We start from the raw sequence: 25,979 nt of genomic DNA on the forward strand, positions 1-25,979 counted from the left end.
TTTATTTCTCTTCTGCTCTTTATTATTTCCTTCCTCCTATTCACTTTGGGCTTTGTTTGCTTGTTTTTTTTTTTCGTTTTTTTTTTTTTTCCCTCCAGTTTTCTTAGGTGTAAAGTTAAATTGTTTATTTGAGATTTTTCTTGTTTCTGGAGGTAGGCCTGCATTGCTATGAATTTCCCTCTTAGCACTGCTTTCATGGTGAGAAGACAAGTCATTTTAAATGAGCATGGTGACTATAGCTAATAATATTCTATTGTATATTTGAAATTTGTTAAGAGAGTAGATCTTAAGTGTTCTCTCCACAAACAAAATGTGGTAACTATGTGAAGTGATAGATGTGTTAATTAGATTATTTGTGGCCATCATTTCACAATGTATACATATATCAAACACCACATTGAATACCTTAAATATGTACAATTTTTATTTTATACCTCAATAAAGCTGGAAAAAAAAGAAACAACAATGAAAAAATGTGATGCATTGGGAAGTCAGAATGTTCAAAGTTTGGCAGCTAACTATCCAGCAATACTCTTATGTTGTCAGAGGCTCAATTCAGTATAAAATCGTCAAGTGGCTGTGCTGAGAACTTCTGCATCATAGGTAGTGAGTATGGCTAATGGGGGTGGTGATGGTGGTTGTAGAAGTCTCTGAAAAGCACATTGCCTTCACTGAGTCTCCATCCTGCCTCAAAGAGGTCAATGGTGTGCAGTGTTGCCTCTGCCTCCTGCAGGCCTTGGAACACAGCTCAGGATCAGATTGGGAAATCGAATCTGATCTTCCAAAGACTCGATTATTGAACTGTGTCTCCAAGGAGGCATGTGAATATACTGAAAGTGGCAGCAGTTGGCTTTCATAGGGAGGTTATAAGAGCTGGTTAAAATGACTGTGGAATCAGTGGCTTCTGTTTTATTTACACAGGGCTGACTAGGATGGAGCTGGGTGGGCAGGGGGTATATGTGGGCTTGTTGAAGAGATGAATTAGAATATTTGAAGAGCACATACAGGTTTCTTTTACCTCACGGTGTAAAATCCCTGGGAATTTTGTTGAATTTTTTTCAAAGCTGGAACTAGAAGGGTGTGGAGACCCAGTGTACTTCTAAACTAGGGCAGCTGGTTTACCTGTCTAATATGCATTTTGAATCCAGGTAAGGTGTGCCTGGGTTTTCCAGAAAGACATATATATACATATATAAAGGAATTGGCTCAGTCAGGAATCTGGAGAAACAGGAGAGGTGATGGTTTCAGTTCTTATCTGAGTCTGAGTCTGAAAGCAGCAGAAGGCACTGACGTCCCAGCTCAAAGACAGGCAGAGAGAATTCTCTCTTACTCTGTCTTTTTGTTTTATTCAGGTCTCCAGTGGATTGAATGAGACTCCCCCACATTGGGGAGGGCAATCTGCTTTATTCATTCTACAGATTCAAATGTTAATTGCATCCAGAAGTACCCTCACGGACACACCTAAAATAATGTTTAATGAAATTTCTGGCCACCCTGTGGCCCAGTCAAGTTGGCATATAACATTAACCATCACACCACTAGACTTACTGCGGTGATCCCATTGGAAGGTAGATACATGTTGAATCACTGTGTTGTACACCTGAAACTAATATAATATTGCATGTCAACATAAAGAATAAAATTAGCCATCACCAAAGGGTTTCAACATTTAAAAGGAGGAAAACGTGAAACTCCTTGGTTCACAGGAAGGTGGTAGTGGTTGTGGGGGTGTTGAGACAGAGGCTTTGTTAGCCAGATTTCTCCATCATGGACAGCCAGAGTCGATCGTCTGATTGTCGAGAAGTCTTTGTGTGTCATCATATATTAACAGTGTCTAAGTGTGTTAAGAAAATACCCCCGTGCATAACCTCTCTGTTTTCCCAAGACTTTCTCAATTTCTCCCTTTGCTAGCTCTCCTCCTACTCCCGTAAATCCTAATCCACTGCCACTGCTGAATGCCACGGTCCTTTGCTACGCTGCACTGGTCAGTCTGTCTTTCTTGCCTGTCTCTCCTGGTCTCCTGGAAAAATCAAGTTGGGTTGTTCTAGGTAATTTATTTGCCTAGGATTCGTTTTTGATTTTGTCTGTATTCCAGATCATTGCTTCTGAAGGTTTGGTGAATATCACCTGAAGAGCTTCTTACTAATACAGAGATTCCTGGGCCCTATTCCTAGAGACTAGGTGTGGGTTGGGGGGTCAGAGAATTACATTTCTAACATGATATCAGAGGATGCTATTGTCACTTGTTTGGGGACCTTAATTAGAGTAGTGCTGCTCTTTCAAATTTATTTACATTTAGTATAATACACGATAGCGTTTTCATTGTTGTCTGTGGTTTCAAAACAATATTTTATATTATTTGACTTATTTTTAACTATTGGTTATTTCTCATTAAGTTTTTGGTTCTTTGAGGACCAACTCTTACTTAGATTTTGATCCATAATAAAGTCAGTTTAAACCATGCTCAGGATGTATATGTTGATTGAGTAACAAAGAAGGAAAAAGTGATCGGTTAATGGAAGTCCACACCACTCAGCTCCAGGCTCACCGCTTACGCCCTTATGGCACATTTCATCCAAACCCTGGAAATCGTGATCTTTCTCACTTCCTGCTGCAGCTCACGGGCAGACTTGAGACCACCCTGCCTCGGGCTGAGAAGTGAGAAATTCTGAAAGCAATCGAACACTGTAAATTTTCACAGCAGTTCAACAGAAAGCTGTTGGGCACAGATGTTTCTGTAATTGTGATATGCTGGGAACATTCTCGGGGCTCCAAGCACACAAGGCCTCAGCCTCATTCTTCCACCTGGATGCCTCAGTGGGCGAGTCTCACTGTATCGCGGCTGTAATGGGAACCAGGTGGCAGCATGTGTCTGTTTTAAAAGAGCTGAGCAAGCTTCATGTCTGAGTCCCAGTCCCTTCTTTCCTCCTGACCCAGCTCGTTCCTCGGGGAGCTAGCTTCGGTGATGGTGCACCTTTCTGCTCACTCTCAGCCCCTCATGCAAGATGGGAATGGAATCTCATGTTTGCCGTTGGGTGGAGCATGGAGGCCTTCCAGCTGCTCTTTGATAGGCTGTAAGAAAAGAATCAGGAAAAGGCTTCAGGGGTGTGAAAGAACAGGATTATTCCAAATGGCCTCTGTGCGATCAGGATCACTACTGCTATTTGAAAATCCACGGAAGTATTTTGAAACTTGGGACATGTTTCTTCCAAACTGAATTTGCTTTTAGCATATAATATTCCTGCTTTTAACTAGAGATAGCTCTCATTTGCTTCAGGGCTCTTCCTGCTTGTGGAAACATGAGGAAGGCTATGAATAGCACAGGGGAAACATCTGCCACTGCTTGAAATGTACACAGCAAAACTGACAAAAGTTCAGTGAACTGGGAACATTTTTCACAAATGTTTCCAGTTGGGATAACTTTAACCTGTGTGTACTGTAGCCAAAGGAGTCAAGAGGTCGGAGGATAAAGGATGTAGAATTGTGGTCCTGGGAAGAGGAAACGGCGCGGCATCAGGCATATCTTGGGAGGACCACATGCTGGAGTTAGTGTCCTGCTCTGATGCCTCAGGCCGAGGGATGTTCTTGTGCTTACAAGTGTCAGTGTTACTGTGTAACAAATGTTCTTCTGCTTCTTTTTCACACTGCTCTTAACACAGGCTGCTGAAAGACTTGTTTTTACAAGCTCTGGTATAAACTTTATGTCTTAATTTGATCATCGGCATTGAACATTGAACATCGGCATTGAACATTAATTTGAACATTGTCTATACAACTGTAAAACAACACAAGTTCCCTAAAGGGTAGTTACTTATCTTCTAAGGGCCCAGAGGCGCATCTACTCTCAGTTTTAGATTCTGTTTAGAACCTGTCCCGCATCAAGATATAGCTAAATATTTCTTCTTGATTCCCATTAGTCACCACCATGTAGTTATTTTTAAAATGACTTATTCACCTTTTGAATCTATAATCTTTATATAGCAAAAAGAAAAAAAAAAGATTGCAAGGGTATTTGCTGTAACTCTGAGGTAATTGGTAAGATAAAATTAAAAGAAACTTGAATAAAAACAAAACAAAAGGAGACAAACTATTAGAAGTAATAAGGAAGTTCAGTAAGTTTGTTGGGTTCCAGATCAGCTTAAATATATTTAATATTATTTTTCATCAGAAATAATCAACCATCAACTAACAGTAAAATAGGAAGGTAACCTTCATAATATCAATAAGAACTGTGAAGTACTGAGGAATTAGCTTAATCAAGAGTACACAAGATTTCTATAGAAAAATGTTAAGTTTTATTAGAGAACAACCTACTTCAGGGACATCGTGAGAAGGCAGGATTCTTTGGAAGGGACAATAATACTGGGAAAAATAGAAGGCAGCTGGAAAAGACCAAAGAGACATGGACTGACTCCATAAAAGAAGCCACGGTCATGAGTCTACACGAGCTGGGCAGGGCTGTGAGGACAGGGCACTGTGGTCGTCACTCATTCATAAGGTCTCCAGACATCGGAGCCGACTCAGTGGCATATAAAACACATAAAAGATGATTTATTTAAATGGAGAGACATTCCTTGTTCTTGTATGGAATGAGTCAATATTATCAAGCTGTGTTCTTCCCAAATTAATGTCTAAATTCAGTACAATTTTATTTAAAATTCCAGTGGGATATGTTGCAAGGCTTGATAAATATATTCTGAAAATTATATAGAAGAATTAAGGTCCATGCATAGGTAAGTGAACATTTAAAAAAATAGAGAAAAGAGGGAATCTTTTTTTTTTTTTGCCAGATATTAAGACATGTTACAAAGAATAATATTCATGTAAAAGGGACAGGTAATCTAAATGCATGCAGGAGAGCTCAGAGACAGTCAGGTACCTATGTCTCTCTAGCTCCATAAATCTGTATCACCTACATCTGTCTGTGCCATCTATATTTATTATGTGCACATCAATCACCTATATGTGTGTGTTAGATGTATATCTATATGTATATTTATATCTATATATGGGAATTTAATATTCAAGAAAACTGGCACAACACCTCAGTGAAGGGGTTGGGGAAAATAAGTAGTTTAATAGTTGGATTTGGGAAAACTGGCTCACATTATAAAGAAAAATAAACGTGATAATATATAAAAGTAAATTTCAAATGGATTAAAGACTTAGAGGTAGGAGGAAACACTATAATGTTAATTGAAGAGAATAACGGACAATAAAGGTGTTGGAGGGAGGAAGAAAGTCTTCAATAAAACTATTACAACACAATGTGTGAGGCAGAAACATCGGTGAATTTGATCGTGTCAAATTTAAGGTCATTATGAATGAAGTTAATAGCAGTTTAACAATTGGGATAATATTATTGCGATGTCTAATGTGAACAAGATATTGATATCTAGGACATAAATAGAACGCTTACAAATCAATGTGGAAGAGAGGAACCCCAGTGGATAAATGCGTCAAGGATATGAACAATGTTTTCAACTGAGAAAATGCCTAAAAGCTGCAGTGCACGAAGATACATCTATTTTTGACAGTGATCTATGTGGCAATGGCAAAAGCCATAGCAGATGAAAACTGGGGTTTTGGACAAATTTGATTCTCTCGTTCTCACTTTGCTTGGAGTTTGAAAGTTGGAGTAGCTCCTTTGATTTGAATAAGCATTGGATTCATTGACAATTCTAGGCAAAGGAAGTCCCAAGAAAGAGAAACTGGATATCCTGATAATTTGGATAAGATAGAGACGTAAGTGGTCAATTTGAATATTAAAAAGCAACGTGACAACGTTCTGGTGAAGTGGCTGATACCGGTTACACAACCCAACTCTAGTGCTTGAGTAAACAGTTTGGAGTGCCCATGCTGCAAAATGAGATGGATTCAAGATGACTCAGACATAACTTTCTCCTGGAGATCACAGTGAAATGATCTTTTCTACATAACAAGGACTGAAGCTCTGTGGGGCTCATTGTGATCTTATTTGTGACACGAGGACAAGGACGGACAAGGACGGCAGGTAGTGCCTGGATTATTGACCTGGAGGGCACCCTCCATAAAGATCATTCGCGTGGCCATCAATCCACTGTGCACATCCTCCAGAAATAGTACAACGCTAATTCCCCCAGTCATTCATTTACTTGTGTCTGTCGCGGAGCTCTGGGCTGAATGTTCTGGGATGCCTGGGAAAGGAACGTGTGGTCTTGAACTTTCTGTCCTGCGGCAGCCCTGGGTCAGGACAATGGCTGGAAGAGCATCTCTGACAGGTCCTTGCCTTGCAGGGACCTCTGTTGCTCTTTCTCTCTGATCTGTTTGTCCTCTCCTTGCCTGTCATAACCGTGTTTACGAACCACCCAACCCTTCCCATTAAAAATGACAGAGATGATGGGGTCCAAATGAATCACTTTCTAAGCATCTAAGGCGCAGTAATCAATTATAGCTCCCTGTCACCGGGACAATGATCTCTGTAAATTGGGGATCTTTACGAAGGCTTGTTAAGAGATCCATTAGGAGGGGGTGTGGCCTACTTTTCTCCTTTGATACATTGTTGCAACAAGAAGCCACATGCCTGTGAGGCCCCTTCCCTCGCAGGGCTTGCCGCTTGGAGTCACAGATGGGCAGTGTGCGGGTAAGGAGGACCTCTGGGATTCCACAAATTCTGCCTGAGAGAAGGTATCAGACTAAGTTGAAGGGTGTTTCCTTCCTGCACCTTGTGGGAAAGGCTGCAGTGTCTGAGGCTTTGCTTTCTTCCTCTCCCTGAGGAATCTACCTTTTCATCTCCCCTTGGCTTATCTCTAATCGGGGATTAGCTGGACCTGGCAGAGCTGGAGGGCGAGCTAAGTGAGTCGCTAGCTGTAGTGGCGGTAAATAGCCTAGGGCAAAGGAAAACCTAGGATCCTGTTTAAAGAACCGATCCTCGTAGGGTTGAATATAGGAAGAAAGTTCTCTAGGAATCATGCACACAACTGGGGGCAGGCAGGCAGCCCTTCTCTCAGGTCAGTTTAATTTGAGACGAGAAAAGAGAACATAGATAGGACTTTGATCTTGAACATGGAGAGGGACCCAGAATTTCCATTAATGAAGTAGCGGCCTCATGGTGTGTGTGTGTTCAGGACCCAGGGTTGGGCTTGACACCGCCAAGCAGTATTGCCCTGTGTGGCCCTTTCTGCTTGCTGTGCTGTAGAGTCTGGCATGTGTGCTGCCATCGCTCCTGTGCAGGCTTTTAGAGGAAGGTGAATAGAGGATGCCTGCAGAGATCTGCAGGCAGAACAATCCCAGAAGAGTGACGCCTGGGGCACAGGGGTCCTGGTCCTCCTTGGAGCTGCAGTGTCTATTGCTAGCATCTCCCTGTCTTTGTGGCCCCCAGCCTCTCCCTTCTCCTGCATTTCGTTTGGGCTCTATCTGTTCCTGTGTGAATCCCCGTGGAGTCAGGAAGAACCACGTGAGCCCCACTGTTCCCTCCCTCCCCTCTCCACCTGATGAGGGCCTGTTCCTGCGTCCCCCCCCCCCCCCGCCCCCCAAGCCTCCAGGTCTGGATCAGGTTCCCCAGCGATAACCAGCAGGCTTCTGTTTCCTTCTCTCAGCTCACTTTTGCTCCATCCTTGTTCTTAGTTACTGGATGACCAGACCTGTGCATATTGCATCTCATTTAATACTTGTAACAATTCAGTAAAACAAATGACTAATCCAATTTTATAGCCAGGCTCAGAAATTTTAAATAATTTGCCCAAGGTCACGCAGCTAATAAATGATAGATCTGGGGTTTTGTCTTGAGTCTGTCAGACGACATTTTTTGCTTCTTTTTATTACCCTTTGAAACTGTTGGATGATATGGATTAGGTCGTTTCTTTCTTCTTCACTTGAATTCTTGGGTTGTTCACCAGTTCCCCACCAGGGGCCTCTTTGGCTCTTGTGTCCACTCCACACAGAAAGAAGCTTTGCAGGCAGGCCAACCGGCCCATGCTTCCAGCCCAGGCCAATCTATGAAATCAAGTGGCAAATGTTAATAGATCTTCTTGGCTGGGGATTTTTAAACCAAAGGAAGCCATCCTTTCAGTGATTGTGCAAATTTGATTTGTTCATCAACACATTTGCTCTTTTTCTTTTTACAGATTTCAGAACAAAGCTTTTCCTAGTATCGCTATCTAATGAAAGATTATCTTCATTGCAAAACAGTTGGTGGACATGAACTGTTACCATTTGCAACAATTTGTCTCCGTAACCAGGAATTTTTTTTTTCTTTTGAAACTATAAAACCAAGACGAATAACTGAAATACACTGAATGCTGAGGGTGACAGGAAACCGCAGCTGTCATCCTCCACTTCAAATTTTCATCTCAATAAAATTAACTGTATTGTTCTTATCAATTGTCTTTATAATTATTAAGTGTACTAACTTACTAATAACTGATTTTTGAAAATCTGTTCATGTGTTGGGTTGCATATCTTTCATTTATAAAGAGAATTCATCTACGACAGCTGTTTGAAAAATGCTGTGTGAACAATGGCTCCGAAAGCCTTTGTTTGCACCTCTCTTTCCCTGCCACCACCTTTGTAGACCCCCCCCACACCCACTTGCTTGAGCTCCAGTCCTTATAGTTGGGCTTTGACCCCTGGACTGGGGATTTCTTGAACTGTCTTCTTGCTATTTTGAAACTTGCATGAGGTTTTCAGCTGTGCAAGTCCCAGCATCTGCCATTTTCCGAGGTCGGGACTGACCTCTCTAGCACAGCTCTGCGGTGGTAACTTCTGAGGCTGAGCCTGCACGCAAGCCCTGAGCTGGATCCCCACTTGGAGGTGTGGACTCCTCTAACTCTCTGTTGATTGCCATCTGAGGGGGCATCTGAAAGTCCCAGAGACGAGCCCCTCAGCACCTGAAGTCTGTATTGTTGCTCACACGTGGCAAGTCTGCACATGTGCTGAGACAGGCTGCTCCGTATTGGCAACTACCGCCCACTGCCCCGCCATTTCTGGGGCCATTTAAAACACAAACGTTTGCACTGTGCAATTAAGGCAGTATTGGAGGAAACACAGAATTCCTGACTCTATGCCATGCATTGTGCTAGGTGGTTCCCTGTGCATTTTCTCTTATTTGCTTCTGGCGTGCACTAAGTGGAATAAACAAAACAAAGAACCCATTAGAGAGCACTTGTGAGATTGGGTTGGAGAATTTGCTTTTATGGGGGAAGAAGTGAAGGGAAGTATTTGCCACTAGGGCAGGGATTTATTTATTCTACTGGTGGTTCTCAGATTACACCCAAGGGCTCTGATGCCTTTGGAGTGCCCTGAAGGATTCTGTGTACAGGGGTGGGATGCACAGAGCCAGGGGGATGATATATGTAAACGGCCAGGGCTCCCTCATTGGCCAAAGGACAAACAACCTGAGAAGGCAGGATCTCTGTTTTCAAGGAGCTCACGAGCTGGCTTGGAAGAGAAGGCATGATATATGGACAAGGTCATTATGACAGTGACAGCATATAGTCATGCTCAGCACGGAACAGGACCCGGGAGAATGAGTGATTCCTCCAGGCTGGGCATCTGGGAAGACACTAGGACTCATCTAGGCCATGTTTCATGGGACACGTCTTCATGTCCTCTCCTTCTTGCGCAGTTTCCGTGTCTCCACAGCACTTTCTCCTGCTACTTACAAGGAGAAGAGATTTCCCCATGTTACTTTATGTCATGAGTAATGGGTTTAGGGGGTAGCACGGGGGTTTAGTGTAAGGAACTGAAGGTGCAGTAAGGGCCATGGGGGACCTCAGGGTCATTCCCATTCTGTGACTCAATTTCTCCTAATGGGACTAATAATAGTGCCCACTCGTTGGGATTTGTAAGAAAATCAATGAGACAATCCATGCCTCACTTAGTTCAGTGGGTGGAACACAGGTCTTCAATGTATGTAGTTTCTATTGATATTAGCAATTTCTGGTTTCTTATAACTTTTACTTGCTGTGGGCATATGTGATTCCAACTCAGTTCTCCTCTATGTCTTTGTCTTGACTTTGGCTTTCGAACTCCTTTCCGTTTCACCTCTTGTTGCCCTTGCCTGCTTTTCTTCTTGTTTCTAACAGTGTTTTTTAGAGTCTGCTTTTCTTAGCTCACGTTTTCTGATTGGGCTGTGTTATACGTGACTAGCTATTTTATTAGCAGGCTTCCCATTGGGTCTGTGTCTTTTTACGATCCAATCATCAGGGACTATAGGCCAGAAAAATAACATATTTAGAAGAAAGCGTGGACAAGGCATGTTGGATGGCAGGGCTTGGTGCTGTGCCGTTTACCCCTCAGGGTTTAACTTTGTACAGATACCTGCCAGTTCTGATCTATACTCCATCTCATGTGCTCAGTGCTGAGAGGTCACAGGTGAGAACTATATGGTCCTTCCTTGTGAGACCTCTCCATCGGGAGGTGGATTGGAGGTAAAGAGAACAAAGTGCCCAGAAGACTGCAATGTGTGTTGGCTTCTGACAGCAGAGGGGACAGGCTGTAGAGGTCAGTGGTGGGCCCCCAGAGCTTGTGCATATGGACCAGGCTCAGGGCAAAGAGATCGGGGGAAGTTTTACAGGCAAGTAGCTGCAAATATGCCAGATTTAGTGCTAAGTGCTTTCATTATTCCTTACTACAAGCCCATGAAGTAAGTACTGCCACTATCTAAATTACGCATTTGAAGGAATGGACGCTCCGAAAGGTTAAGGGGTTTACCCAAGCCACATGATGCTAGTAAGCGGGAAAGGAGTGATTCAGACGCAGTGATGAAGGTTCACACAAGAACAAGGGCATAAAGGGAAGAAATAGTTTGAGCCCTTTCCATCTGGAAAGGCCTCCAGTGTGTTTGGCTGGAGCCCACATGCCTACGGAGGACTGTTGGGGGAACGGCTGGAAAGATGTGTTGGGAACAAACTGCGGAGGATGCTGGATACCGAGTGGTTTGGGGTTGGGACCAGAGTCTCCGTGACAGCCCTGGGCACTGGGCCTTGCATGTTGTGAAAATTCAGCAGACGCTTTTTGAAGTGAAAAGGGATTTAACTGCCAGGGAGAATGGTTTGGGGGACATTTTCTTGACTGCCATCTTGGATACCCAAGACTTGTTCCCCAGCCCAGCGCCCCTTTCTCCCCCCCACTTCACATGGACACCAGGGTGATCTTCCTAAAACCTAGGCCTCTTTATGTCACCCTTTTGCTTCAAGTCCTCCAATAGCTCTCTAGCATTCTCAGAGCAAAGTTAAAACTCCTTAGTGCGGCATTAAATAAGCTTTCCATCTGTACTCATCTCACGTCCTGGTCTTCTCCTTGCTGTTCCTGAGGCTGCCACATCAAACCGCTCACCCTTCCTTAAATAGGCCGTCCATTTTTAAGAATCTAGGTGACTGACAGGCTCTCACCCCATTCTGCGGGAATATAACAGCCAGCCGTGTTGGTTAAGCCCCTTCACAGGAATTCATTTGTTAGCTTCCATAACAACTCAGTCAAGCAGACTCTTTGTTTCCATTTTACAGATGGTTAAGCTGAAGTTCAGAGAGGTTAAAAATGCTTGTCCAGGGTCACAGAACGAATAAGATCAGAGGCAGGATTTTAACCCAGACAGCTTGACTCTAAGGCTGTCCTTGTCACCACCATCGTAAGTGAGCTCCCTTTATTTGTTTCACTGGGTGAGCGCTTTCTTATTCTACATGGCCCTGTCAGATGCCTCGTCCATGGCATTTTCCTTGATGACTTCCTCATCTCCAAGCCTATCTGTCAGATGAGTCAGTCCACAAGGGTTTGTTCCATTCTGTAATGGCGTTTATCACCTCATATTAGAGTTGTTTTCTAGAGCTCTGCTGTGGACTGAATATTTCGATCCCTCCCTAAATTCCTATGTTGAAGCCCCAGTTCTCACTGTGGTTGTATGTGGAGCTAAGGCCTTCATGGAGGTGATGAAGGTTAAATGAGATCATCAGGTTTGGGCCTGGTTCCAATAGGATTAGTGTCACTATAAGAAGAGACAACAGAGAACTCACTCTCTCTCTGTGCCGAGTGAGGACACAGCTAGACGGTAGCCATCTACAAGCCAGGAAGAATACTGTTACCACAGTTTCAAATGAACATTTCTTAAGTGGAGCACAAGGTGAGTACGGTGAGTCCAGTTCAATGGTGGTCCGTAAGAGAAATTGAAATAGAGACGTTTATTACTCACGGGTCCTCGAGGAAGTACCCAGCATGCCTTGAGGAGCCAGTTGGGGAGGTGAAGGCAGAGTGCAGGTGGAGGGAGAGGGAAGACCTCGTGCTCATGCCTTCATTAGGGTCTGTGGGTGAAGTGCTTTGGGGTTCCCAGGCCAGATGGTTCAATTCAAACCAAAAGAGCTGGGTTTCAGTAAGCCCCATGGGGGCTTTATCTAAGGGGTGCCTAACGCAAACGGGTACTGGGAGGGAGGGGGGACTGGTGATCACAAAGGCTGTTAGGGAAGTCCTGTCAGGAGCTGACATTTGCTTGTGACTCTGCGCTGGTATCCAGGGCTTGTGCTTGCATGAGGGGGCCTAGTGTGAGCGTCAGGTCCCTGCAGGCTGCTGGGCCGAACAACATGGAGGCGAGGCAGCAGTACAGGGAGCAGCTTAGTTTAACTCTCCACAAGAGCCCTTATCAGAAACTGACTCTTTGATCTTGATCTGATACTTCCAGCCTCCGGAACTGTGAGAAAATACATTTCTGTTGCTTAAGCCATCCAGTCTATGGCATTTGGTTACGGCAGATCAAGCCAACTAATGGAAGCTCTGTCTTCCACGATTGGGTCTCCTTTTCTGGAATGTGCACTACTAACTGGCAGGGATCCTGTCTGTCACTGGCCCTGTGTTCCCAACACCCAACTTGAGGCTTATTGAAAGTGTGGCGTGCAGTGGAGTCCTGGGAAGTCTGTGGAATCGTGCTGCCCTGCACCCTCACTACCTCACAGCAGGATCCCACAGCACCCATGTCTGCCCTGTTCACCTGTGCTTGGGGCGGGGAGTGGGGGGATGTGAGACCCTGGAGGCAGGGGCTGACTTTCCTGCACAGAGCGTCCACTGACTGCTGATTTACTAGCTTCTCGCAGAGGGCTTGGCAGCCTGCTGTCTCCTCTGGCCCTTGTAAAGTGCACCCCCACACCCTCGCCCTGTGCCAGCAGCCGCCCTGCCGACGGCCCGGGCAGAATTTATGACAAGGATTCATCAGATTAGAAGGGATGACACGGAGCTTCTTCCACTGTGTACAGAATGCAGTCGGACCACATTGCAGGCCCCTCTGCCTGCTGTGGTCATGCTTGGCATTTTCCAACCTGAGGAGTTGTTGGGAAACAGTTTGATTTGACAAGAAATAACTTTAAAACTATCCTGGAGCCGAATTGAAATTTAACTCTTTCAGGCCCCACTTGTGCTAACTCCGGCCTGGCTTTGAGTCCTTGCCAGCAGTTTCCTCCTTTTCAGGACCCAAAGGCAGCCTTGGGCTTCAGCCCAACCTCCAATTCCTCTTCTGAGAATGGAATATTCTCCCCAAAGCCTGGAAGCCAGTCATGACTCTCTGCTGTCTGTGTGAGGGAGCTCACCGCTGCCCTCCTGCCGTCCCCTTTCATTATGACACTGCTTCGCTTTATGGAAACTTCTTTAAAATTTAAAAAAACACAAAAACAACAGTTTTACTTCCCTCTTGCTTTTGCATCGCCTGGACTGACTTTTGCCATCTTGGGCAACAACTATTAGGTGGGTGCCAAAGTAATTGCGGTTTTTGCAATTACTTTTAACCTTTTAAACTGCAATTACTTTTGCACCAACCTAATAAAACAATAAACACCCGCTCCGTCTTTCACACAGCAGTTTTCCATATATTTGAACACAGCCATGGGTCTTATTCATCAAAAATTTATCAAGAAGCTGCTCTTCCGGGCGCAGGAGATGGAGAGACAAGCGCAGGACGATGGACTGCGTGTGACTTTGTGTCGTGTGCAGCCTCCCGCTAAGGGCTTTGCTCATACAGACCATCACCTGTGCTGTCCTACCGGGCCGTCCTGCATGAAAACGATACTGTTGGTGTCTTTGAGGCTCTCAGGTTACTCCGGGAGCTTCCGAGTCTTCGTTGGCCTGCTAAAGCTTTTTGGCTCTCTTTCAATGATTCCTCCTCAGTCATGGCTTTGCGTTTACTCACCATCTTGTTCTCATCCGCCTGAGCCTGTTCTCACCTGTCATGGTCCTTCTGCAAGTGGGGGGCCTCCCTGTGCTCTCTGACCACACCTGAGTGGTTTAGGGCTGTCATCTCCAACTTGGACTTTGAACTCCGGTGAATGGAGCCAGCCCTCAGGAAGAGCCATTTGCTAAGGTTTTGCTTTAGTGAGTGGTTTCTAGAGATCAGTAAGACTTGGAGGTCACTTGACATGGATTAAGGGAGACATAGCCACCCTTTGGCTCCATCTGACACGGGTTCAGCTGCATCTACATAACAGGTGCCATTCAGGATGATACTTGCCCCCTCATGTAATTGTCTCCCTTATTAGCTCTTTATAGGAGGGGCTGCATTTTATTTTTATGCATCTTCACAGACAGCACCAAGAAGGAATTAGCTGGAAGGAAGGGGGTTGCTTGGCAAATCTGGAACAAATGACAACTACTACATTCATAGCTCATTCCAGGTGCTTAGGGGTGGAAGTGTGTAATGGAGGAAACATGGCACCTGTTCCCACAAAGACTTGGACATGGATTTCCCATGACATAATCAGCAAATGACTAAGTAGTGAATTTGGAGAAGTTGGTTTTGGGGAGGCAGTGCTCCTGAGGGGTGCTCACCGTTTCTTGGGCTTGGCTCTGGTCCAGTGAAGGGCTGTGGTCTTACCAGCAGCGTGAGTGCCTTCGATGGTCTCCACAATGGTACTCAATCAGAGAAGATGGACTTGTCGCTGTTTCTGGAAAGTCTAGAGCTTCAGTCATCATTCAAGGCACTAAGAGGAAAAGGTTTCACAGGACATGTCTTTTGATTGAGCCCCAGGATTCCTGGGAACACAATCATCATTTGTTTTGAGGTTGTAAAGGTCTGTGGAGGGCAAGATGAAGTGTGGTGGACTTTCTTGGAGGACACAAAGCCTTCAGCAGGTTGCCTGCTCTAAGATATGTATGTGGGTACCTGTGTGGAAAAATCAGACACATCAGAAATGTCAGAGTTAAACACTGAGACAGGAGAAAAACGAGGCGAGTGAGACTTTCCGGAGAAGGGAGGAAGGAGGGAGGGAGACTAGCTCTTCAGTGAAGGGGTGTCAGTTGTGCCCTAATGCCACTAGATCTGGAAGTGCTTTTGTGATTTCCCAGTGTCAGCTATAAGCTATAATAGCTCTCCCACCTTCATTCCAGCGGATTCCTTCTTGGAACCCCAGAGATGAGCAGAACCAGGCGTTGACTCCAGCTCTTCTGACCTTAAGTCCTGAGTCCTGGAGTTTTCCACAGTGACATGTGTGGCTGCATTTTTCACTCATTCACTGATGTATGTACTGTGATTCTGTACAGCTCTGGTCACATATTCCTAATTATTGGGCCAAAGAAAGGCCACTAGACTCAACTTTCAGACAACAAAATAGAGCAACCTCAGTTTCTGGTGTAACACCACACCTCTCATGCCCCGCCTCTCTGTTTTGATCCAGAATGCCTATAACCCATTTTTGTGGCATTTTGTAAATTTAGCTTGGGGGTAAATTCATAACAATACTTGGAATGTACCTTCATTTTGTAATTAAAGATGAAGTGACTCATCCAACCTTCTCTTTCTCTCCCCACAAATAATCTGGCTGTAAAACAAATCTCTGCTATTAAGTGGTATTTATTTAATTGTGATTTGCTGTAGAGCTGTTTAAGAGCGGGTCACTAGGTTAAAATCATTGTACCCGTCCTCTGAGCAGAGGACGCCTTGCGCTGACTTACGTGTGGATGTACTTTCTCTGACGCTGAGCTAACACAGCCGTGTTTACATTACACACATTCTCTAGCTGCTGACATTTTTTTTTTTTGCTCCAGAAGGAAAAAGACAACACAGACAAATGACCTTATTTGATGTGATATGTCAGGTTAAGCTGGACCAATGGTTGATCCTTTCCACTTGCGTTAGCTGCACTTTCTTCTCGTCCTTTCCAACCTTTTTTACTCCCAAATCAATGTTGAAGAAGAAACCAGTAATGTCAGATGGTCTGAATCCTTTGTAGTTTGTACTGAGAGTCTCTGAAGCTGAATAGAGTCTCCAAGGGCTAATGAAGCAATGGGCTCCTTATGCACAGACCCAGGCCACTACCTGAGCCCCTGGTTGTCTGCAAATATCTAAGAGTTTGGAGACCCACACAGAACTTTTTTGTGCAATGTCAAAATGAGCCAGAGTTTACAGACAATGCGAGAAGATACTCAGGGTAGGGCAAAGCTTTCCTTGGGTTCTTAAATAGTTTTTCTAAGGTCCCTCGTCTTCTTCACATTCAGAGGCCTCTTTGCTCTGCATTTTCTAGGCAGATGTGATAAATGTCACCACATTTCTCAAGAGGAACTGAACAAGACAGATAGGCTCTACCCCAGCAGGACACCTGGATGGCAGCCTTATCTAAAGCCAAAATGGGACTGCATGTGCCTGCCTGTTTATTTATTCTCCTCCTGTTTGGAGACTTTCCCTGATTAATTACTTTCTAGTAATCGAGGCTGCTAACTAATGTCTCATCTGATTAACCTGTAGTTTGGCCCTCGGTCCCAGAGGGTGGGCTGGCCATCCCGCCTGGGGAATGAAGGAGGTCATTGGCCAGGGGCCCCTGGGATGCCAGTTTTGGGCTCGTTTATTTGCTTTAAGTCTTGTTTGCTATTCCTGCTGCAGTGACTGGCGACAAGTCCCATCCAATCTAATTGGCCTGCTGAAACAGCAGTGAACACAAGATTTAAGAAATGTTTTCTTTGCAAACTTCTGGTCCGACAGACACTTTGAGATCATATTTCACCCTGTTTCAGTTGCACACCATTCCCTGGGACTTTCAGGAGAAATACTGTGAGTCTTACCGGAGAACTGCTGCTTTGTGGTTTGGGGGGGCTGATGAGCTGGAGGTGGGAGGGGAGGCTGTGCTGAGGCAGCCCGGCATCTTCAGAATCTAGAGACCCTGCCAACGTTAACACATCCGAGGAGGTATTCAGTATCAAAGTCTCTCATATTTGGCTCCATAAACACGATACCGGTTGCAAAAACAAAGTTAAGGAGCTCCTGCTGATTACTTCAATAAAAGCTGTTTAATTATGAACGTTTGGGAAATGAAGTTACCAACAGGACCAGGAGAGCTTTGGCGTCCAGTGTCCCTGCTCCCAGCATCCCGTTGTTAAAGCAGATTGTCCACTCCACTGAAAAGGCTGACATTGAGCAGGACACACCCTCAGCCCTGTGGGACCCTGCTCACTTGCCAGCAACACTCCCTCTTACTGCCGGGGCAAATTTTGGGAACTGAGTAGAGATAGAATTATCAGATGTTATCAGTGCCATTTGCAGGCCATCCAAGGGTGACTCGTGCTGCTGGTTGAAGCTCCCAGAAGACCTGTATTGGTTTCTAGGTAGCTAGCTGATGTTCCCCCCCCCACCCCCACCCCAGAAGTTAAGGTTCTGGGACTAGACAATGTGGAAGTGAATTCTGAGCACAGAGCCAGTGGGTCTGATTGTGACTACACATTTTGGGATCCTCAAATGAGTTTTTCTTAATAACAGTTTAGGAAACATGATCTTATTAGTGCTTCTGTATAGTTCTCCACTCTCTTTGCGTGGTTATTGCTAGTTATTTTATGTCAAATGGAATAGGTAGGACTATCCATGTAAAAGTTTAATGAACAAAAATCAGAGTTGAATCTATGTATGTGAGAAAAGAAATGTAAGGATATATGCACGAGTCAACTCTTCCCCATAAGTGATTTATTCATACATTTGGATGATTATTTCTCAATGAACCAAAAATTATTTATACTTAATCATTTTTGGTAGAAGTCTTTAAAACTCGCTCTAATTTAGCAGCAGATATTGAATACAAGTGAACATTCTGACATTCTGAAGAACTATTGAGTAATTTATGTTTATGGCCATTTGTGTGTGTGTGTGTGTGTGTGTGTGTGTGTGTGTGTACATGTGTGTGTTTGGATTTTGTGTCATGAGGATGTTCTGGGCTCTTGCAATAACAGCATGTTCTTGATTTTTATTTCCCTTTAAACAACGCAGGAGTAATTCTCTCTCTTTTTTTCTTTCCTCAGTGAACAAGACAAAGAGAACAAGACAGGAAGAAATTCAGAGTTGGAGCAAAGTTCTTGCTTTAAGTGCCTACTGCCTGAAGAAGACCTGGAACCTAACAGGTACATGAGGAGACCAGAGTGGTGAAGGGGAGGGGACCTGAAATTTATAGGAGAGGAGGAGGAGATAGAGAAAGAGGTTACTCTGGAGTTTTTTGGGGGGGTCCTTAAGTTAAACTTCAGGCCCTGGGGCATTCACCTGGAGAATATGAGCCCCAAACTTTTCTTTTTCCCAACTTAGATTAAATTCAAGTTAAAGGGCAACTTTTTATGCATGGTATACAAAGTTAAAATAACACCTTACATTCCTCTGGGTATGGATTTGTTTTCTCTCCAAATGGTCAGAGTTACTGAAAGAAACAGAAAGAAGGTTATTGGAGGTTCACAAGACCCTTTGGGAAGAGCCCACTTAATCAGACCAGCCACTGGGACTTTGAGAAAAACCAGTGTAATGTCGTTACCTGACATTAGTGAGAAGGGACCCTGATTAGTGAGAAGGGTTCCCAGGAGCTGCCTGTGTCATTATTAATGACAAGCTGCAGAATGTATGGGTCAAGGAAAGGGGGCCAGGCTGGGAATTCAGATGCCCAGCCCCTGGTCCAAGCTCTCCTGCTATTTGTGTGACCTCGAAGAAATGAGGAACTTCTTCGAGTCTGGTTCCTCATTTGTTTAATAAGGCTAATAATACCGATGCTTAGAATCCTAGGTGGGGGATTCTATGAGATAGAATGAGGTGATGAATGAGGTAGAATGAGGTCACAAATGAGGTAATGAATGTGACAGAGTTTTGCCAAGATTACAAACAGCAATGCAAATTCAAGGGATACTTATTTCTATGTAATGTAGTCACATTTAAATTCTTTGACTCCGTACGTAATAAAATGTGTCTTAGAGGTTATCTCACTTAGCACTCTGATTTTATGTCCAGGAAACTGAAAGAGGGAGGTAGAGAGAAAGGGACTCGCCCACAAAGTAACATGGCATGTTAACTGCCAGGACTGAAGCTGGAACTAGGGGATCTGACTTCTTTAGGTGTTTTTTTCAATGTCTCATACAGAGAAGGCACATAATAATGGTTGAGTTCAAATGAAACAACTTCAGTGCTATGAAACAATGAAATTCAGGGAGAGTCAGGGAGTGTGTCAAAAGAAGGCGATTGTGAGGCCATCCTGACCTTCTTGGCTTTGTCTACAATATGCTCACTTTGCAGATCATTATAAGGTGCGTCCCTTAGGGAAGCATGCAGTACAAGTTTCCTGTCTCCATCTGCTAAACTCACACATGACTGTGAGGTTTGGGGTCTCTCATCACTCAGGGCTTTGAATAGCTGGTTACCTGGTCACTTCTAGACAGATTCAGGCCCAACTTCCCCATCTGGGAGAGGGAGTGTGACTGAACCCAGGCCAGCCTCTGAGGAGTGATTGGCCTTTAGGTAAGGGTCCTGGCCCAGGAGTGTTCCATGTACATCCATGTACATTCCTTTTCCATACTAGGAAGGGCTCTGAAGGGCAAAGCTGGGACAATTTTCTGTTCATCCCAGATTTGGTTCTCCATGTGGGGTAGCCCAGCTCCAGCCTAAGAGTCTCAGATTCAGGCATCCCAGAGGCTATGCCATGAAATGTAATCAGTGGTTGCTGGGCAGTTGAGCTTTTATAGGGTAGCCGCTAGATATTTTGAGATTTTGATGCTTTGAATTCCATCTTACATGGAAGCTTCTCGCCTCCCCCAACTAACTAATAATACCTCAGACAGGGAAGCCTGCAGTTGGAGTTGGGGTCTTTTCTGTCTCCTATTTCGTGTTACTCTTTCCCCCCAGTGCCTGCCCCTAGTCTGCTCTGGATTTTCCAGGGATGGAAAGGGCTTGTGGGGAAGAGTTCGGGAGAGAGAAAGGTGGTGCTTGATGGGGTCTATTATGATCACGTGTGTTGCCCTCTGGGTTTGGGGGGAGCTTGACACTCATACTGGGGACCAACTGCTGTGCTCTTAACACAGATGATGTCCCTTCAAATTGGCCACTTGCTGCTCCAGATGTCAGTGTCCAGCTTTTCTTGGGGTAATCCTGTTGCCCAGCTCCCAAAAGGATTCTTGGGCAGAATTTTTCATAACACGATATATTCTGATAACTTTCTACAGGGTCCATATGGAACCCGAAGGAAACTCCAAACCCAAGCCATTCCTGGGCAGCCACCTCTCCTCCCTCTGCTTTTGTCTCCCACTGTCTGTATCTTCTGCATTTCTCCAAGGTTGGAACCAACCTCGGTCTCCGTGCCTTTGGACCTCAGATCAAGGTCTCCAGAGTGTACTCCTGAAGACTCCCACAGGTAACAGGGATGCATCCCCTTTTCTTTTCTCATGGAGTGTGTGTAGGGGTGGTGGTAATGCTCAGCGTTCTTGCCAAACAAGTCCTTTCTTCTAGATCTCATCAACCTCAGAGGTTTTCAGAGTGATTGCAGGGCTAAGGGTTGCAAATATGATTTCTGAAACATTTCCATTGCAAATCCTGCATTTGCGTGCTAGCTGCTCACTTTATAAGGTGTTATTAGGAAGAATCTCATTTTAATTCCTGTTACCCTCCCATCTGAAGTATAGACCAATCACATCCGAGCCTGCCTTATTTGCCTTGCTGGAGAGATGTAGTGAATTTAAAGAGGTCAGGGAAGGAAAGAAGCTTTGCAAACTAACATCCTGCAGAAATGTTGGGCATTATTCTTAACATCATGTAAATCAGAAAAGGTGAATGAATATATAAATCACATCTCTATCCTTTAAAATGAATTTGCTGAATCTTTAGTGGATATGGATTCACATTTTTGGTCATCAAGACAATTCATTAGCAAACAGTACTTCTGAGATCAGCCATATTCAAACCACATGTGTCTTTCTCTTTAGAAGAGAAACTCTACTTTTACTAATGCCTGATTTTCTTTGTCAGAGGAGTGGTGACCTTTGGTTCCTCATAGGCCCAGACCAAGAGCATCTCACTCTAGCCTTTGATGTGAACTCTTGGTACCCCACAAAGAGGAAATATGGTTTTGCTCTTTGCAAAGGAATTCAAGACCTTTAGGGTCAAGAACTCATAAAAGCAATATATATATATGTATATATATATAAATTATAATATAATAAAATATATATATGTGTATATATACACACACATATATATACACACACATATATATACACACACACACATATATATATATATATATAAAATGATTTCTGGATTTCGTCTTCCACAAGCCAGTGTCCACTAATCAGTTTGGGAAATAAATATCAGCAACTAGGGCTTTAGGCTTGAGAGTGTGTGGTGTCTGTCGGTCAGTGGGATTTATCCTGAGGCTATCTTGACTTTTGCTATGCTTTATGAGAGTTTAAACAGGTTTATTTTATGTTTCAATATGCTAAACAAAAACAATAGCAACAAATACACAAACAAAAATCAGGTAGAACAAAAGCAGAGAATTGAATGTATGTTTCCAAGCCCCAATTGTTAAAGTTTATTTGAAGCTTTCAGTTGTAACCGAAGGATGCCTCCTAGCCTGTGCACCTTACATTCACCTCTCCCAATGTGTCATCTCAGGATTAGTGAAGAGCAGGAGAACCTTGGATGTTTCCTGACCTTTCTAAATGGTCATTTCCAGAAATAATAGATATAAGACTCTAACTTTTATTTCCTTTTCTTTGCATGTAATAGCCTAGAAAAACTGATTGTGTGTGTGTGTGTGTGTGTGTGTGAATATTGAGAATGGGAGGGAAAGAATGGAGTGTGGTATTCATTCTATTCAAAAGTTTGTACCCAGGATTTATTATGTGGCCCCCCAATGTGGTTGAGTCTAACATTTAGTCTTCCAATGAATATTTATTATCTCTCATGGTTCAGGAACTCTGATAAATCTCTGGGGCTACACGGTTAATTAAATCCTGGTTCCCTCGAGGTGCTTACGTTGGAGTTGGAGCTCTTTCACTGTTGTATATGGAGCACAGAACTTGAAAATTATTCACTACAATGCACATTTATTCTTTATTTGGTACCAAAACAATGAGACAATCCTTGTTTAAATATTTTTTAGAACTTTCGTTTAAAGTGCTTTTTCCATAAAACATTCCTGTGTATAGAGATCTTGGTTTTATGAGGAGTGGGGATTTTTCTTATGCAGATTTTCTTTATAAATTTGGAGTCACTGATGAAGTGGCAAGGGTGGAAGATTTAGTGGGTGGCAGGAAGATATACACAACATCTTTAGAAGTTGCCAAAATCAACACGAACAAGATGTTCACTATCATAGCTTTCAGAATTTGGATCTATAAAATTATTGTGGTTATGTCTAGGACCAAGAAACATTGATTTTTATTTTACTGTAATTTTGCAGATTGTGCCACTGGCAACATAACTTATCCTAGCATTCTTTTGACAAGATCAAACGAACTAAGTCTGGTTCTACTTCATTCTGGGGTAGGGTTGTCTATGGGTCTGGGGTAGATTAACTCAGTTGGTGGGAGTCTAGGGCGAATGCATTTAGCTGCATTTCTGATTTCCAATTAGACATCAGTCACCTTCACAGGAAAGAAAAAGGGGATTCTTCTTTGCCTGTGGCTGTAGCCTAATGCCAGCTACCATAGGTACAACGTATAGTCCTCAGAAGACATGGGGAGGGCGTGAGGACTTGGTTTCTCCAATCACCTCTCCAAAGGAATAATTCCACATACTTTGTACTGACTTTATCAATCTAGTTGCCATAGTTTTTGTGAAGTGAACCTTGGAAGCACTGTAGAGTGATACCTACCAAAATGGAACCCAGGCCCACTGGCAACTTCCATCAGTGAAGGTGAGCAAATATGGCCCCAGGGCCTAACTCTGCCTTCATTTCTTGAGATAAGAGGCCCTAGCACTCATACTGCCAGATGTAGTTCACGCTTCTACAGAATATGGTGCTAGTTATTGTTTAGTTCTCTCATCCTAGGTATCCTGGGTGAATTAGAGCCCTTTATATGGAGGACAGAATAATCTACCCATGAAGCAGGTCTCCAGTGTCTGCTTTTCTGAATGTTACTCAGGGTTGTGGACATGCCCTCGGGCATCATTTTTCTTAAGACTTCACATTTTTTGCAACTATCTTGGGTTGAGAAAATGACATTACTCAGCCACACCAGCTTCTTGCCAAGGTCCTCTATAAAATGTGTAATAAAGCAGCATTTTAAAGATGAAACATGTTTATTTGGTCTTTCTTGTTGATGGAGTAGTCACTGAAGGTCCAATTTTTCCAGGAAGATAAGCGACAAGAGGATTGTGGTCTAATGGCTGCACTGAACTGAGAGAGATGGAAAGAATGAATAGATCTAGATATTAGGGATTTGCAGAAAGATGCAGGTGGGTGTTGGCCCTGGAGAAAGGGACAGGAGACAGATCAGAAGTTGGTGTGGCATGCGTTCCTCGTCAATACACTTCTACCATCCATGGCTGGGTGCCAGGTGGTCCATGGCAGTGGAATATGCCTTCACTTAGCATGGGCTGGGCTGTCTAGAGGCTGTAATAGATGATGGACACTTCTCAGCCATGCTTCCCTCCAGTGGCTTGACATACATACAGAACAATGTGTGAGACATTGTGTCCCACAATGCATGGGTGTTGAGGCATGGGCCTGCCCTCAAATGGGTCAGTCTGGAAAAGAGAACCACAATGTAAGTGGCAAAAGATGGGATGGATCAATGGAGACAGCAGTTGTCGGGGAAGAGTTCAGGGGAAAACTGGGATTGGTGGTGGGAAAGATATGACACAAGAGAGGAGGGTACTACCTTCTCGTGTGGATAGGTGATGATGGCACATGGAGCAGACTGGGATTCTCACCTGAAATCCCCCACAGGCACCTGGAAGTTCCAGGGAGCGCGTTCACCTGAAGACTCCCTTCCCTGCAGTGGCAGAAGAATGGCTTTGAAAATGAACGTCGGCTGCTTCAGCTGGGTGCTCTGCCTCTGTGGGCTCAGGGAATTCTCAGGGATCGAAGAGAGGGGCCACTCTGATCGGCTCACCCTGAAATGCCACTTTTTGATTTCTTAGGGTTTTCTTTGACCATGGAAATGACAAAACGGAATTTCTTGGAGGGGGAGTGGGGAGAATATTTTTAGAATGAAGGACTTTTTTTTTTTTTTTTAAATGAGACAACTACTGCAAGATTTTGAAATTTGACAGAAGCAGACAACATTTTCCATCCCCGTCATGAAACTTTGCCCAATTCCTTGGACCTTTAAATACCACAGATAAGCTTCAGTTTCTGGCCAGCGGGGAAAGGGGCTCACACAGAGATCTGGGGAGGCTCAAAATGACACCTGTACAGGGGCTGCCAGTGATTCTGTTTTTTCAGGCCCAGGTTTCCTTCTCTTACCCTAATTAGCTGGATGCTTACCCTCTACTTGTAGGATCTGGCTGTAGAAAACTTAGTGTTCAATTCCAGCTTCAACCATTTACTGGCTGTGTGACCTTCTTTGAGTTAGTTCACCTCTCTGGGCCTCTGTTTCCCCATGCATAAAATCAGGACAAATGCCATCTGCACCTAGGTGAAGCTGACGGTTTGTTGTGTTGCATTGCATTGGGGGCCGAGTGCAGTGAGAGATGCCCCCCAGGGGAAGTGGGGCTTGCGGCCTAATCAGACAGACGATCGAAGCAGTAATTCTAATTGTGACAGATGTGACTAAGTGTCCAGTGAGATGTAATAAGTATATACATGTGCACGGGTTCAGTGAGAGCTGACAGAAAAGTACAGTGGAGGCAGAGAATGGGTCAGGACAAACTTATATGAAGAGACATTTGACGCAGGATGGAAGCTGAGGGCCACTGGTCAGGGAAATGTGGATGGGCAATCGGAAGAGGCAGTTCTGCCGAACAAAGACATGAAAGTTTGGAGACGACCCACGGGCTCATGACGCGGCATGTGGGTGTCGCTGAAGCATGTGATGTGTGCATGTGAGGCAGGGGCTGGGTGAGAAGGGAGAGTGTGCTGACAAGATTCACATCGCTGAGTGAGGTATGTCCCTTTGGATGTGACAAGCTTCTTCTCAGAGGCATCTTTCCTGACCAGCTTTGCTGAAATAACACTGTTCCCCAGTCTTCATTCACTCTCGAACCCGTGTCTCTCCTTTCTTTTCTTCAGAGCAGTTCTCACAACTGGAAATTATTTGTCTGCTTTAAAATTTAACTTTTAATGTAAATTTAACATGTTCTTAACTAATGTGTCCTCTGTGTTTATACATGTAGTTGGCATTATGAAGACACAATAAAAATTTGTGCAATGGATGAATAAATAGCGAAGGGTTCTCCTCATCTAAAGACAGAATTGTCAGCAGATTGCCTCATAGACTGTTTAAGACAGGCCCTAAGTGACATGGGCAACTCCCCTGAATCTGTGGTGGTGGGAAAGAAAGACTTCACCTTCTTTGCTGCAAAGTCCTCTGAGGCTGGGAAGCAGCATGTCCCCCATGTTTTTGGAAATGACGTAATGAAGGTCTACACCTCTCTGGTTTCTGCAGAGAAGAGCGGCAGAAAGAGGCAGTGGTCAGCTCAGAAAACCTCAGGAGTAGGACAAAGGGCTGTATCGCCTCCATGTTTCTGCCGCAGGCCCAGAAGTCTTTCTGATCTTGGTGTAGGATGGATGTCTGCTTGGAGCCCCTGGTCTGTTCTAAGTTTGATACCCCTTGGTTACTCTTGCACACTGTCAGATCCC

The 25,979-nt window shown here is 44.2% G+C and overlaps 1 protein-coding gene across 3 annotated transcripts in view; it reads left to right on the plus strand.

Moving 5' to 3' along the window:
• The window catches only part of LOC141571772 (uncharacterized), a 166,994-nt gene that overhangs the window by 28,452 nt on the left and 112,563 nt on the right, over window positions 1-25,979 (plus strand). For 2 of the 3 annotated variants that reach the window (XM_088796279.1, XM_088796280.1), the window contains exons 2-3: window positions 18,229-18,327; window positions 20,398-20,585. In XM_088796279.1, coding sequence (XP_088652405.1) covers window positions 18,229-18,327; window positions 20,398-20,585 — 287 coding nt within the window. The remainder of the gene's footprint in view (window positions 1-18,228; window positions 18,328-20,397; window positions 20,586-25,979) is intronic. The other variant, XM_088796281.1, reaches the window with a different exon arrangement.

The sequence above is a fragment of the Rhinolophus sinicus genome, chromosome 2 (assembly GCF_057876585.1).
Source record: "Rhinolophus sinicus isolate RSI-liver-muscle chromosome 2, RSI-T2T, whole genome shotgun sequence".
NCBI classification, from domain to species: Eukaryota; Metazoa; Chordata; class Mammalia; order Chiroptera; family Rhinolophidae; genus Rhinolophus; species Rhinolophus sinicus.